Below are 13,402 nucleotides of genomic sequence, written 5' to 3' on the forward strand. Positions count from 1 at the left end.
ACAACAGTTTTATAGATCCTCACAATTGTTGCACAGAAAATGACTAGAAGGTTCAGCACTCTGAGACACCTTACTGCAGAATATGATACATATATGATATACAAAAGAGAAAAGAAGGATAAATATGAGTAAACGGGACACTTTATAACATGCTTCATACAGGAACAGGGCACTGTTTGAAATGTGGAACTTCCCACACCTAGAAAAATAGGGGCTCAGTGTCACTTTAAATTGCAGGGACACATAGCAGCAGATTGCCACCAGACACCTTAATTCTGTCCACATCTTTGTCAGGATTGGCTACTTGGGGAGAGGAGTGGGCCACAGAACCCATGGGAAATCTGGGCTTTGGGCATTTCTCCCGCCATCCCAACTTCAGAAGGACAAGGCCAAACACTTGCCTTCTTGGGCCTGAGTTCAAGGCCAATGCCCTTCCATTCATTTGCAGCAAGAGTTGTAGGAAACAACCCAGCAAAGAAACTTTGCACTGATCAGATACCGTAGATTCCGGAGTATTAGGCGACTGGGCGTATAAGACGACCCCCAACTTTTGCTGTTCAATTTTAGAGTTTTAGAGTTATAGAGTTTGAGCGCCACCCGAGGTGGAGCGCGCACCCCTCTGCTGCCTCTGCCATCACAGCAGCAGCAGCCCGAGGCGAGGCATTTGGCGGGAGGGTGAGCGGGTGAGCGCTGCGCTCAGAAGGACTTTCCGCGTCCCCTTCTGTGGGGAGGGAGGAAGAGTGACGGCAGAAGGGGCGCCTCTGCTCACCGGCTCCCTCTCCTCCTTCCCAACGCATATACCCGGCGTATAAGACGACCCTCGACTTTTGGGGTGATTTTCCAGGGATAAAAAGTCATCTTGTTCGCCGGAACATATGGTAGGTGTTATTGGTGGATAAATTCTGTTATGTACTGAGTTGAATAGGATCCAAAAGGCAGCAGTCCGATTGGTCCTAGAACAATAGGATTTCATGCTCTTTATTCAGCTCATAGTGGTGAGGAGGAATGAATCGAAGTCCCCTCAAAGTATCTGCTTTATATACATTATTTACACAATGGGCTGCACATGATTGGCTAATTCCGGAATTCTACTGTAAGCCAATCAGGTTGTGGATTCACTTCTATCTGGAGCATGATTGGGTGGTTCCTGCCAACCAATCATACTGCTGCATTGTTCTAGGACCAATCAGACTGCTGCCTTTTGGATCCTATTGTTCTAGGACCAATCAGACTGCTGCAGTTTGGATCCTATTCAACTCAGTACATAACAGATGCACACAAACACACACGCCAAGCAAGCAAGCAAAAGCAGGGAAGTGGTACAAACACACTGCCCTCTGCACATCCAGACAGTCTACCTCATTGCCTGATTCCAAAAGGAGAGCAGAGAAGAGAATGAAATATGTGGAAGGACCAGGGGAGAAGGATGTGCCTGAGAACTGGAGATCAGCTGGTTTAGGAGGAGGAGGCTGGGCAAGTGGGGATGGAGTCTGAGAATTAGTCCTGGGAGCTGGGCAAGGGAGCAGGGATGAAGAGAGATGGATGAATGAATGGCTGAAGCAACCTGGAGCTTGTGTCTCTTCCTGAAAATGGACCCTCAAGAGCCAAGATCCCTCCTGAAATGCTCTGCTAACAGCTTAAGCTGTTTTTTGGACATCTTAATTTCATTCTTCAGTTCTTACTGTTGCTTGTGGATCTTAATTTTGCTTTTGTCTTCTAGAAGCCATTCTGAACGACTCTACACAGCAGTGTCGTGGGACGAAACAACTAAAACAAAAGGATTACTGAAAGATGGGGAGAAGCCAAACCAAATGGTCTTACCTGCTTCACAAACTTCTTCACAGGGATATACCCAGACAGCATATGCACCTCTATCAGGACCATGTTGGTTTCGTTGCGCTCCCCTGTGTAGCTAAGGGGGGAAAGGGAAAGGAGTTTCCATAAGAGAGGCAGCTGAAAAATCATCTGGGGAGATTTGGGATCCAGTACAGTCGTACCTTGGTTCTCAAACACCTTGGTTCTTGTACATTTTGGCTCCTGAAGTGTCCGAGTTTTTGAATGTTCTTTGGAAGCTGAACATGGCTTCTGTGGCTTCCAATTGAGTGCAGGAAGCTCCTGCAGCCAACTGGAAGCTGGGCCTTGGTTTTTGAATGGTTCCAGGAGTCAAATGGACTCCCAGAAGGGATTAGGTTCGACAACCAAGGTACCACTGTAGTGAACTTCCTTCCCCACTGCCTCACAAGTGAGCAGCCTGGAGGATGGGTTTAATCAATGTCTCGCTCTAGGCAGGGCCACCCTGAGGTGATTGCTGATGAGACTCACTACCCAGCTTGCTGCTGAGACAAAATGGTGGCTACAGCCATCAGAGATGAGTGCTCCTCTCAGCCTGGGTGGCTGTGACCAGCAAGCAGAGGCCCATCACTCCAGAGCCTTCCCCTTGCTTGCTTCCATTCAGCCTGGGGCCTAAATTGAAAGAACAGACCTCAGAAGATGTATGGCCTCAGGCATACATACTAACGCCTCCATTCCTGTTCTTCGCAAGTCTCCCCCTCTTCCCTTCCAAATTCTCAGGCTCAGGGACTTTAAAATGAACAAGAAGGCTTGCAAAAGCCTTTGCTGGTCTTTCCCTCCCTCCTTACCCTTATAAGTCTCCATTCCATTGCGAGTATACAGGATTTTGACAAGTGGGAAGCCCTATTACCTTAGACAGAGCTCATGATTCTGAACCCGACTCCAGGGGAACTCCAGCATGGGATGAGCTGGGAGGCAGAATTTTTTATTTTATTTTTTATTATCATTTTGCAAATATGTTGTAAATAGGCAGAACATATTTTTGCATGCAACTATTCACATGTTCCCAAAGCTTCACAAGCTGCTTCACCAGATTTTTGTGATTTTTGGAGCCCCTTCAGAAGCAGTTTAGCAGAAGTACAGTACCTTACTTGTACATGAACATCGAAATATTTCCTGGTAGTCTGGTTGCATTCCTTTGGTGATGTCTCGACACTCAGAGCAAAAGCTTCCGACGGTGGAGGCTCTTTGTGGTATCGAAGAGTAGTCTACGTGGGGAAGAAAATTGCTGTATTCTGGGCTGACTTCTGGCATCTTCTGTGATGTGTATTATAATGCTTTCATCATTAAGGGCCACTATCTGAACAAGAACCTTGCTCATTTGATTGCCCTTTTTACACATCACTGTCTTTTTATTTGTATATATTGCTTCTTTTATGTTGCCATGGCCGTTGGCTAATGTGAATAAAGTTTATCTTATCTTATCTTTCATCATGTGCGCTATACAGTGGTACCTTGGTACTCAAACGGCTTGGTTCCCAAACGCCGAAAACCTGGAAGTAAGTGTTCTGGTTTTCGAACTTTTTTCGGAAGCCGGACATCTGATGCTGTTGTTGGCTATTGTTTCTGGGGCACCTGCACCAATCAGAAGCTGCACCTTGGTTTTCAAACTTGCAAGAGTCAGTATGTTTCATTGGATGTTACCCAGCTATCCTGCTGTGGAGCATGTTGAAAACGAATGCTCTTTTCATTTTCTCAGGACTGCTCAGGATCTGAGACATGCCCCCCTCCAGCCTCTCCCTCTCCCTCCTTTGTGACAATCTGAAAAGTGCCTCGTTCTGTTGCTTCTATCCTGCTCCCCGTGGATCAAAGCTGAGCCTTGTTTGTGCCTTTGTCCCCTGAGATTTCCATGGCTTACCTGCACATAGGCACAGCCGTTCCCTGACACCTCCAGCTTGTATTGACCAGGAATCTCTGCAAGAGGGGCCTGTTGCAACACCAGCCGGTTCTTCTTGCCCACATGGAACTCGTGCTGGAAACCCCCACTGGATTTCACCAGCACCTTCACATCTTCTGCCTCACGATAGGTCAAGGCTGCATACTTGGATAAAGCCTGCAGGGCAATCACTGTGTTCTGGGGAAAGCAAACAGTCATCTTGGCTGGTGGGGTGGAGATCCAGGAGACAAATTTTAACACTTACTGAGATCTTATAAACAATAACTCCTTTTGTCCCTCATCCTGCCACACCACTGCAGCCATTGAACATGGTGAGCCTCAAACGATGGCTTTCGAGAGCCCAATAATTTTCACCACTTAAACACCAGCCCTGTGCTAGAATGTGCATTTCAAGGTGAATACCCAGGGATGACTGCAAGCAATAGCAAAGGACAGTGGGCACTCCCCCTAAATACTCCCTCTAACTTTTTGGCAGAGTATATTCAGGTGGATTAAATCTTTCCTCCTTTAATCCTTCCCATCTCTTTGCTCCCCCCAAACCAGTTTTTGTTCTGGAGTCATCCCTGCATTTGGCACACCCAAATACGGAAATTTGGTACCCTGCTGCACCTCTTCCCTTGAGAAACAGCTGTCGCTACCTGTGTGGATGAAAGGCCTCCATAAAGACCCTGTAGGCTGGTGAGGGAAGGCACAACTTCAGAGGCATGGTTGAGGACATCTGTGGACACCTCAGGTGTGCTGAGGAGAGCCAACAGATAGTAGGCTGTTGTTTCTACATCTGACAAGGATACAATTCCATCTATAGAGGGGAAAGAAAAGAAGATGGGCTCATTTCAACTCCTGTAATAATAACCCAGAGCAATAATTGGAGTGGGAACTGCTGATGCTACTAAGCCTTTATTTATCTATTATCTATCTATCTATCTATCTATCTATCTATCTATCTATCATCTATCATCTATCTATCTATCAATCATCTATCTATCATCTATCATCTATCTATCTATCTATCGTCTATCATCTATCTATCTATCATCTATCTATCTATCTATCTATCTATCTATCTATCTATCTATCATCTATCATTACTAGGCTACCCCCTTGGATTCATTCATTCCAGGCACCAGGGATGGGAGCAGAGATTTAAAGTCTAATCATCCCAGCCACCAGCTCTGTAAATATTGACTCTTCTCCATATACACAGTACAGCAATTATCATGGGGGGAAGGCTCCTGTTGACCCCAATGGAGGCTTTTCCTGGCGCAAATTGCCGCAGATGCATGCAGTTGTGATTTTTACTGAGATGGCTGCTATGGAGAGAAGACTTATACTTCCCCGTCCTTTTCAAAAAAACTAAGCAGTGGGATTGCCGGGTTGTTGCGTCAAGTGTAGTTAGGCCCAGAGGTCATTCAGACTTGTTCTCTGCAGTGAGTCATGTTGGGCAGGGCACCACACCTTGAGTCTAGTCCCAAACCCCAGCAGAAAGATATCTTTGTAAGGAGGCTGGAAAGGGGTATGTTATGGCTTACATCGCTATCTGTAAAATGGGGATAATAGTGGCAGGTCTCAGAAGACTGCCCTTATAAGACGAAGAGTTGGAAACATATAAAAACACTCTGAAATGCTTCATCATCACAGTAATTGTGGATAATTAATTCTGGGTCACCAAAGGATTACCTGAATTGACATGTTTGTTTAGAAATAATAGAAACTACTGAGGAACTCAGAATTTACCCCAATATCCTAAGCAGAAAAAGTTGCTACTCCAGATGTGGCAAAACAGCTGTCTCTGGAACAAGGGCTGTGTACACACGCCTGTCTTCTCTGCATGCACTGCACTCCCCCTCCTAGTTCCCCACCAAAATCGCACCTGTCCATGGTGTGAAAGAGCACAACCTTGTGGCATTTTAGGTCAGTTAATGGGCAAACAGCCTTCCTTTGCTCTGAATGAACCCCTCCTACCTGTTTTGTCAGCCCCTTCACGCAAGTCTTTCAGGAGGTTCTGCCGTATCTCTGTGTCCCCAGACAATGTGAAGACGTAAGCCAGCAAGGCCTTGGGGTAGGCATCGTCCACAGAACTCAAGTTCCTCTTCAGGCAGCCCAAGGCATCATTTACCATTGTACGCTTTAACACAATTTTAAAAAAGACTCTGTTAGGTTGCTGAGTGGGAGAACTGCACTTCTCTTAGGAGATCCTGGGGGTCTTCTCACCAAAGTATAGTTCCCCAGGAATCCACAGGGGAGGCCATGAGAGCTATAGTAGAAAGATATACAGTGGTACCTCGGGTTACATACGCTTCAGGTTACAGACTCCACTAACCCAGAAATAGTACCTCGGGTTAAGAACTTTGCTTCAGGATGAGAACAGAAATCGTGCTCCGGCGGCACGACGGCAGCAGGAGGCCCCATTAGCTAAAGTGGTGCTTCAGGTTAAGAACAGTTTCAGGTTAAGAACGGACCTCCAGAACGAATTAAGTACTTAACCTGAGGTACCACTGTACAGGGCACTGTGCGCAAAGGGCAGTCTGCCAATTCAGTCTGCCAATTCAATAGAGAAGATTGTGGGAAAACAACAGATACACACAGTGGAAGCCATTCAATCTCCGAGGCGCGTTCGAAAATTGAAGCATTTACTTCTGGGTTTTCAGTGTTCGAAAACCGAAACATTCGGCAACGGAGATGTCCAAAAACTGAGGTACCGCTGTATAATTATCAGGTCAGACATCTCCCTGGTGTTTCTTAGATGGACAGAAGGTGGAGATCATGTACTCCTGCCCTCTTTTGCAGAGACTTCCAGGCTACAAGGAATTCCCTTCCAGCATCTGGACACAAGCTGAACATACAAATGGCTCAGCAAAGAGTAGCATTTTATGACATATCTGGTGCAGATATGGTAATTTTGTGCCCATTAACTGCCCGTACCACCATCCTACAAACTGGGGTCAGAGACGTTCCCCCCCCCCAACTTGAGGGCTGCATTCCCTCACGGACAACCTGCAAGTAGTGTTCAGAGCCAGAGGCAAAAACTGGACAGAGCAATGGAGGGAGTTTGTATGGTAGGCTACATTTGAGGCATGCAAAAGCCAGGTTTCTACAGAAGCATCAAGAGGCATCATGACTACAGTTTGAGGCATGTCTCTCCATCCAGACAAGCTGAAGGCACACCAGACGGGTGGGTGGCCAGTTACTAGAACCTGTGTTGAAAATCTTTGCCAGTAAAGTGGTTTCCCAGATGCTTCATGGGGTAGCTATATGGGGCATGGACCCAAATGCTAACAAAGCCTTAGAAATAGTGCAAATACTGAGCTGGTAGTTCTGCCCTGAGCATCAGAGTTGTACAAGGATTGATGGGGAGATCACAAAAACTTGTGGAAATCCTAAGGAAGGACTTACATTCTCCTTCATGTTGAGCTCCAGCAGTGAGGCAGCAACGTAAGCTGTTAGTGAAATCTCATCATCCACGCCACCCTAAGGATGTCAGGGGAAACATAAGAGAAAAGTCAAGGCGCTTCCAGACTCCCACAGAGCCAGTGTGGTGTAGTGGTTAAGAGCGAGGAATCTGGGGAACCGGGTTCGCGTCTCCGCTCCTCCACATGCAGCTGCTGGGTGACCTTGGGCCAGTCACACTTCTCTGAAGTCTCTCACCCCCACTCACCTCACAGAGTGTTTGTTGTGGGGGAGGAAGGGAAAGGAGAATGTTAGCCGCTTTGAGACTCCTTAAAGGGAGTGAAAGGCGGGATATCAATCCAAACTCTTCTTCTTCTTCTGTTTTGAGTGGGATTCCATGACATAACAGAAAATGGAAGTTGTGCAATTGAATCAGATTCGAGACAGCAAAGCTTCTCCCCACCTCTCCCCAAACTGGACCTTTTGTGATCAGGAAAGTAACAGGAAAATATATTGGGAAGTGTGGGATAGCAATTGCTTGATCTCATGTTGTATAACCTCCCCGCAAGCAAATGAATGCTCAGTGAAGGTACCTTTATGGCATTGTTGAAGACTCTTCCCACACTTTCAAAGCAGCCACTGGGAAGTTGGTGCTGCCCCAACCAGCGCACAGCATCCTGAATGTGCTTCTCATCAACATAGACATAAGTCTTGGCATGGCCAAAACCCTTAACCACAGCAGCCGTCAGCCTGTGGGATTGAAGCAAGAATAAATTTAAAAATGAGGGGCAGCTTCTGAACTACAAGGGATCATGCCCCACTATTTTTCATCTCAGCTTTTCTCCTGCAGCACTGAACAGAAAACAACAAAAGTGACAGAAGCCGTAAGGAGAAAGCTACTAACTGATGTTCCATGGGGATTTCCTTCCATCGTGGCACTGACTTAAATTAAATAGGTAAATCAATGTGGGGAAAGCAAAATGTCACTTAAAGAAGAATCTGAAATAGTTTCCTTGAAGCTTTAAATTGTTTTATTCTGGATTGTTTTGTTTCATGTGTTAATGGAGCGTTTGGAGATTTTTTCTTTAAAATTTAAAGTGGTATAGAGATGGAATTAATAATAATAATAATAATAATAATAATAATAATAATAATAATAATAATAGAAGAAGAAGAAGAAGAAGAAACATGTTGGTCATAAGGTTAGGCAATGCTGCGCAATAAAATGCTACACTAAACCTCAATTTTAATTCCCATTCCACCTGATTCCAGAAGTAGTAGTAGTTTGATTTTGCCTCTTAGGGGACACCCAAGACCACCACCCACCCACCCACCCACAAATTGATGGTAGGCTTCTGCCTCTTTAACAAGCAACATCACCCTGAGGCCAAAAAAGGTGCTAACTGGGAACAAGGGCTGGCAGATCGCAGGCTGCAGAGTTGCCTGTATCACCTCCTTCTCCAATTGCTCGTGACAGCAAATTGCTCAGCCTGAACGCCCACCCTGACAGCTTGGGCTGGCTGGTTCTAGCTCTGCTGCTAACTCACCAAGTATTCCCCTCAGCATCATGCATCCCAAAGGCACTGTAAGAGCCGTTATCGCGCTTGTAGAGCAGTTGGCGTTGATACCCTGGCAGAAGAGAAGAACAAAGTAGCACTGGCAAGGCTAGGAGGGACCCTGATTTTACCCGCTTATATATTTAAGGGATTTACAGTTTTTTTTAAAAACCACCTGACTAAGTGGCTGACGAAGTTAAAACAAAACAACAATCAGCACAGAAAACAATGTTAGGACTGCAGCAGTGGGAAGATGATTATAAACCAGTTACATAGGCAGCTCAGCATCTTAAAAGGCCTGGGAAAACAAAATAGAAAGAAGTGTTCTTCCGGTGCCGAAAAGACATCATGCGCCGCACAGGCAAGGTTTTGTTAGGGCAAACCTTGTATTAAGTGTCTATGAGACATTTGCAGTGAAAGATTTGGCTGGTTATATTTGGCTGTTTATACTACATAGGGCTCATAAAGAGGAAACAGCTCCAGGCTGTAATGCAGGCTGTGGGGAGTGAGAGACCTCTGATTTTAGGTCTGTTTAGAGTTATTTTAATTTAGTAGGAAGATAATCCCGTGCTGGACATGCACATAATGCTATTCAACAACTTAGAGGTATCATTATTTGTTTTCTGCTCATAAAACTTGAATCATTTCCCCCTTTTCCCCTTTCCTTGTTTTTCTTTTTTCTGTATCACTTTACCTCTTTATAACTGAAATTCCTTCAATAAAATATTAATACCCAAAAAGTGGACCAAGGGATAAAGTGGTTGTGGGCTGGGGAAATTATAGGACTACGTCAGTATCTATTAAATGGTGAAAAGAACCACAAAAAACACAATGGATTGTGATTGCAAATTCACCATGAAATCTCCACTCCCAGCAAACACTTTTTGATCTATGAAGAACAATCATAAATACATCCTACAGATAAAACTGAAATTCCTTTCTCCAAGGCTTCCAATGTCTTCTCAAGAGCACCTTCCATTTGCATGAACAAATTCACAACAGTCTCCTCAACTTCCCTTCTCATTTGGCCAGTGATCTTCCAGACTTTTACTTTTCGCACAGTTCTTGCCAATGAACACCTGCCTTAAGCCACATTCCGAGGAGGAAAGAGGACTTACTCACCACTCTGTATATACTTTATTACGTCCTCTTTGAAGGTGGGGGTTGCCTGGTTCGTCTTCTCCAAGTACCGGAGTATGTGAATGTTAGGAACAAACTTCATCAAGTTCTGCTCACCACAGCCCAGGGGTAGCTGAATCAGAAGGTCTATATGTTGTATTGATGTGCCCATAATGTCCCCTAGATGTTGAGAAGATTGTTATCATTACCACCACCATCATCATCATCTGGAAACCGTCTTTTGAGGAAATGCTGCAGGAGTTGGGTATGTTTAGCCTGGATAAGAGATGGCTGAGAGGAGGTCTGGTGGCCATCTTCAAATCCTTAAAGAGCTGTCACATGGAAGATGGAGCAAGCTCATTTTCTCCTGCTCCGTGGACCATATGAGGAAAGGAATCAATGGCAGCCAGAATTGCACATGGGTAACTTGCATTATGATGTAGTGGAAAGAAAAGTCTCCTCCTCTCCAGATCTCTCATATGGGCAGAGATGGGGAAGAAATGTGGGGGCAAATTTCCTCACCAATGCAGGAGACGGTAGCTCGGCCAGAGCCCTCCACAACAGCTTCAGGCAGCTTTAGAGAAACCTCATCGTGAACTGGGTCCCCTGAAAGGAGATGAAGAACAGGAATTAATGCAGTTGAAAACACTAACCAAGTGGTCATAATCTGCAGTAGAACTTGCACACAGCGAAGATGGGACTAGGAGCTTGCTAGCTCAGTGAGTCTGTTTTTAGCCACTCTGTTCTCTCAGTTATCTTTCCACCCCCTCTCCATCCCATCCCTACTCCCCTTGGCAAGCAGAGAGACAGAGTGTGTGTCTTGGGTTTCTTTTGCATCCCGCTACTGCCCTAGGGAAGAGACACGTCTCCAGCCCAATGACAACCAGAGCAACACTTCATCTTCTCTCCAACTTGCGTTCTCTGGGGCCCCATCACAAGCCAAGCTGCCCTGAGCAAGGGATGCAGCCTAAGCACACCTGAAGAGCAGAGGAAGGCATTGTGGGTCTCTTCTTCAAGGACGCCTTCTGGCTGTGGGAGGAAAAGAGAATGGGAGGGTGAGTGGGGCTGCTCTCTCAGGGGAATAATCTCCTTCTACCTTCTCTGCCTTTCCCCTGCTCTGTGTAAGAGCTCTCGCAATTGCCAGGCCTTCCAACTGATCACAGCCCCTGGCTGACATTACCTTAGACCTGGAAACAGGGAGGCTGTGCAAAAATCCAAAGGCTTCTCCTGCCCAGCACCCAATGAATACAATTCCCCCCCTCAAAAAAACATCTGCTTAGGGGAGACCCAGAGTTCTGAATCAGTTGCTGGCACTTGATAGCTGTGAGCCAAAGTTGGACATCAGGGGCTGAAGGCCACATAGACACTGACCTTGACCAGCAGGGATTTGATCACTGTGTCTGACCGGCCTCGCGCAGGTGTGGTTGAAATCTTATTGCCACACAGCTCATGCGTCTCCTCTGCCTCGGCGGTGACCGAGAGATTGACGTGCCCTAGAGAAAGGCAAAATTGGCACAGACCCATGATGAGTGCCAGGAGCTCAGGGAGGGCAAGAGGCTGCTTGGGGGCCAGAGCCCCAGTCCAGCACCACATCCGCCAACATGCCCACTGTGCCTTCAGTCTGAAGAAGGATGTAAGGGACAGAGGTCGGAGCATAGGGGGTTCTTGAATGGAGATGGACCCCCAACCTCTCCTTTGTAGCCTAGTCCCCAAATCTGCCCTGATGCACAGCTGCCATTAGCAGAAATTGGCGACGGACACCATCTTGGATGGGGAGGAAACAAACCCATAGCACATGCAACAGGGGCACTGTTATTATTTTCCATATTCCACTTAATGCCCGGTTGGCTTCCAAACAGAAGAATCCGTTGGTTCTGCCAAGTGTCCTCAGATGACAAGGTCTTTGGGGAAGAAACAGAGGGACCCTTGGCAGCCTCAACAACACAGGTCTCCTCCCACCCACTCAGGCGCCTCAACCTCACCCAGCTGAGTCGCCGTCACGTTCCAGGAGAAGGTGTGGGCCTCCTCAGCACAGAGGCAGGTGCTGAACTGGCAGGCCGGGCATGGCTTCACGTCCACCTCCTGCGACTCCAGCAGCTTCACTCTCACCTGGGAGATGCAGCAAAATGACCCTCGTGAAGCAGGTAGAGCAGTGAGTCCAAAGCAAGGGGCAAACATTCAGAGAAGAGGCACAGGAGGTGGGCCTATGCCAGAAGCAAGAGCCAGACCACATGCCTAGGGGTGCCCCACACTGAGAAGTTGAGTAGGCCGTAGACTGTGCCCAGTAAGACCTCAGTAAGTGGGGTCTCCTCGTGCTTTTGGGGCACCATATTAGCATCTGTGAGGAATGCCACCCCAGATTAGACTGGCGAGATTTATTCACTCAACAAAGTTTACAGGAAGACCTCTAATCAAAAACCTTTGGGATTCGAGTGGGTGGCTTGGCTTCCTCACACAAACCCCTCATGGCTGTTGTTCTGTGAGCCCCTCATGAAGCTCTTCAGCTGGTGGCCTGGATTGCGGCTGTGGGGAAGAGGAAGGGGGCAGCAGATGGGCACCCCTAGGCCTTGGCAGCAGATCAGACTGGGTGGCTTTCTGGCCTCTTCTGGCCTCTTGCAGCAATAAGGCTGTGTTGCATATGGGGCTGTGCACACACCACACATTTAAAGCACACTCAGGGGTTGCTGTGGGAGGAGAACTGCAGGTTCCCAGGACCGGGGGGGGGCGAGGAGGGAATGTGCTCTATGGACCTCTTCTGCCATGAAAGGGATGGGGCTGCCTTGCGCTTCCTGTTGTCCACACTTCTGTGGCACATCCAAAGTGGAGCTTCTGGTTCCTCACCCACAGGAAGAAATGCAAGCTGTCCCCTCAACACTGAATGCAGAGTGTGTGTGGGGGAAGTACTGACCTGTCCCTTGGGAGAGACAGGTGAGTGCAGGTGTAGGAAGAGCAAGGCCCTGGTGAGGTCCAGCCCCCCAGCCTCTATCTCTATCTTGTGGGGTTCCTTCCACGCCTTTCTTTCTGGATACACATATAAGGGAAGCTTGTTTGCTTGTTCTCAATGGACACTAACCTGGATACATTCCTTCATGTAATTGAAGACAGTGGACTTTAGCAGCAAGGTCTCCCCACGGACCACAGAATACGGCAGGCTCATATCCACAAAAAACGGCTGGAAGACCCGGAACTTGGCTCGTTGGGAGAGTCCAAAGCCAATGTCAGCCAGACAGAAGGCATCAGCGTTCCACTCCGTGATCGTGTCTGGAGCGGTGACCGGGTAAGTTGCTTTCCCCTCCTCACTGAAGAACAGGAAGAGAGGTCACTCCCTCAGTGACAACAAAACTATGGATCGGTTTTCTGAAGGCTGAAGTTACATTTCCAAGGGAAAACCAGACTCCAGGCTATGAGAAAGCCCAGGCTAGTCCAGACAGGGATCTGTGGAAAATAATTCTGTCTGATCCTTATACTGAAGAAGAGCTTGGATCTCAAAGGGTTCACCCCCCACACCTCACTCCCCCCCCCCCGCGCTACTGATATCCCAGGTAGATGGCATCATCTCAGCGGTTATCGTCCTTCCCTAGCACGGTTCACT

The 13,402-nt window shown here is 47.2% G+C and overlaps 2 protein-coding genes across 2 annotated transcripts in view; one reads left to right on the forward strand and one right to left on the reverse strand.

Moving 5' to 3' along the window:
- Positions 1-13,402, forward strand: part of LOC128404774 (alpha-2-macroglobulin-like protein 1) — a 129,122-nt gene that overhangs the window by 73,629 nt on the left and 42,091 nt on the right. The window lies entirely within an intron of this gene.
- The window catches only part of LOC128404785 (alpha-2-macroglobulin-like protein 1), a 42,931-nt gene that overhangs the window by 3,024 nt on the left and 26,505 nt on the right, over positions 1-13,402 (reverse strand). Inside the window, exons 20-33 of the mRNA XM_053370709.1 lie at positions 12,884-13,109; positions 11,793-11,919; positions 11,182-11,303; positions 10,788-10,839; positions 10,333-10,416; positions 9,814-9,990; positions 8,683-8,764; positions 7,729-7,885; positions 7,142-7,216; positions 5,711-5,873; positions 4,387-4,547; positions 3,710-3,925; positions 2,938-3,059; positions 1,822-1,912 (exon numbers count right to left, since the gene is read on the reverse strand). Of these exons, the coding sequence (XP_053226684.1) occupies positions 1,822-1,912; positions 2,938-3,059; positions 3,710-3,925; positions 4,387-4,547; positions 5,711-5,873; positions 7,142-7,216; positions 7,729-7,885; positions 8,683-8,764; positions 9,814-9,990; positions 10,333-10,416; positions 10,788-10,839; positions 11,182-11,303; positions 11,793-11,919; positions 12,884-13,109 (1,855 nt within the window). The remainder of the gene's footprint in view (positions 1-1,821; positions 1,913-2,937; positions 3,060-3,709; positions 3,926-4,386; positions 4,548-5,710; positions 5,874-7,141; positions 7,217-7,728; positions 7,886-8,682; positions 8,765-9,813; positions 9,991-10,332; positions 10,417-10,787; positions 10,840-11,181; positions 11,304-11,792; positions 11,920-12,883; positions 13,110-13,402) is intronic.

The sequence above is a fragment of the Podarcis raffonei genome, chromosome 17 (genome assembly GCF_027172205.1).
Source record: "Podarcis raffonei isolate rPodRaf1 chromosome 17, rPodRaf1.pri, whole genome shotgun sequence".
Classification (NCBI taxonomy): domain Eukaryota; kingdom Metazoa; phylum Chordata; class Lepidosauria; order Squamata; family Lacertidae; genus Podarcis; species Podarcis raffonei.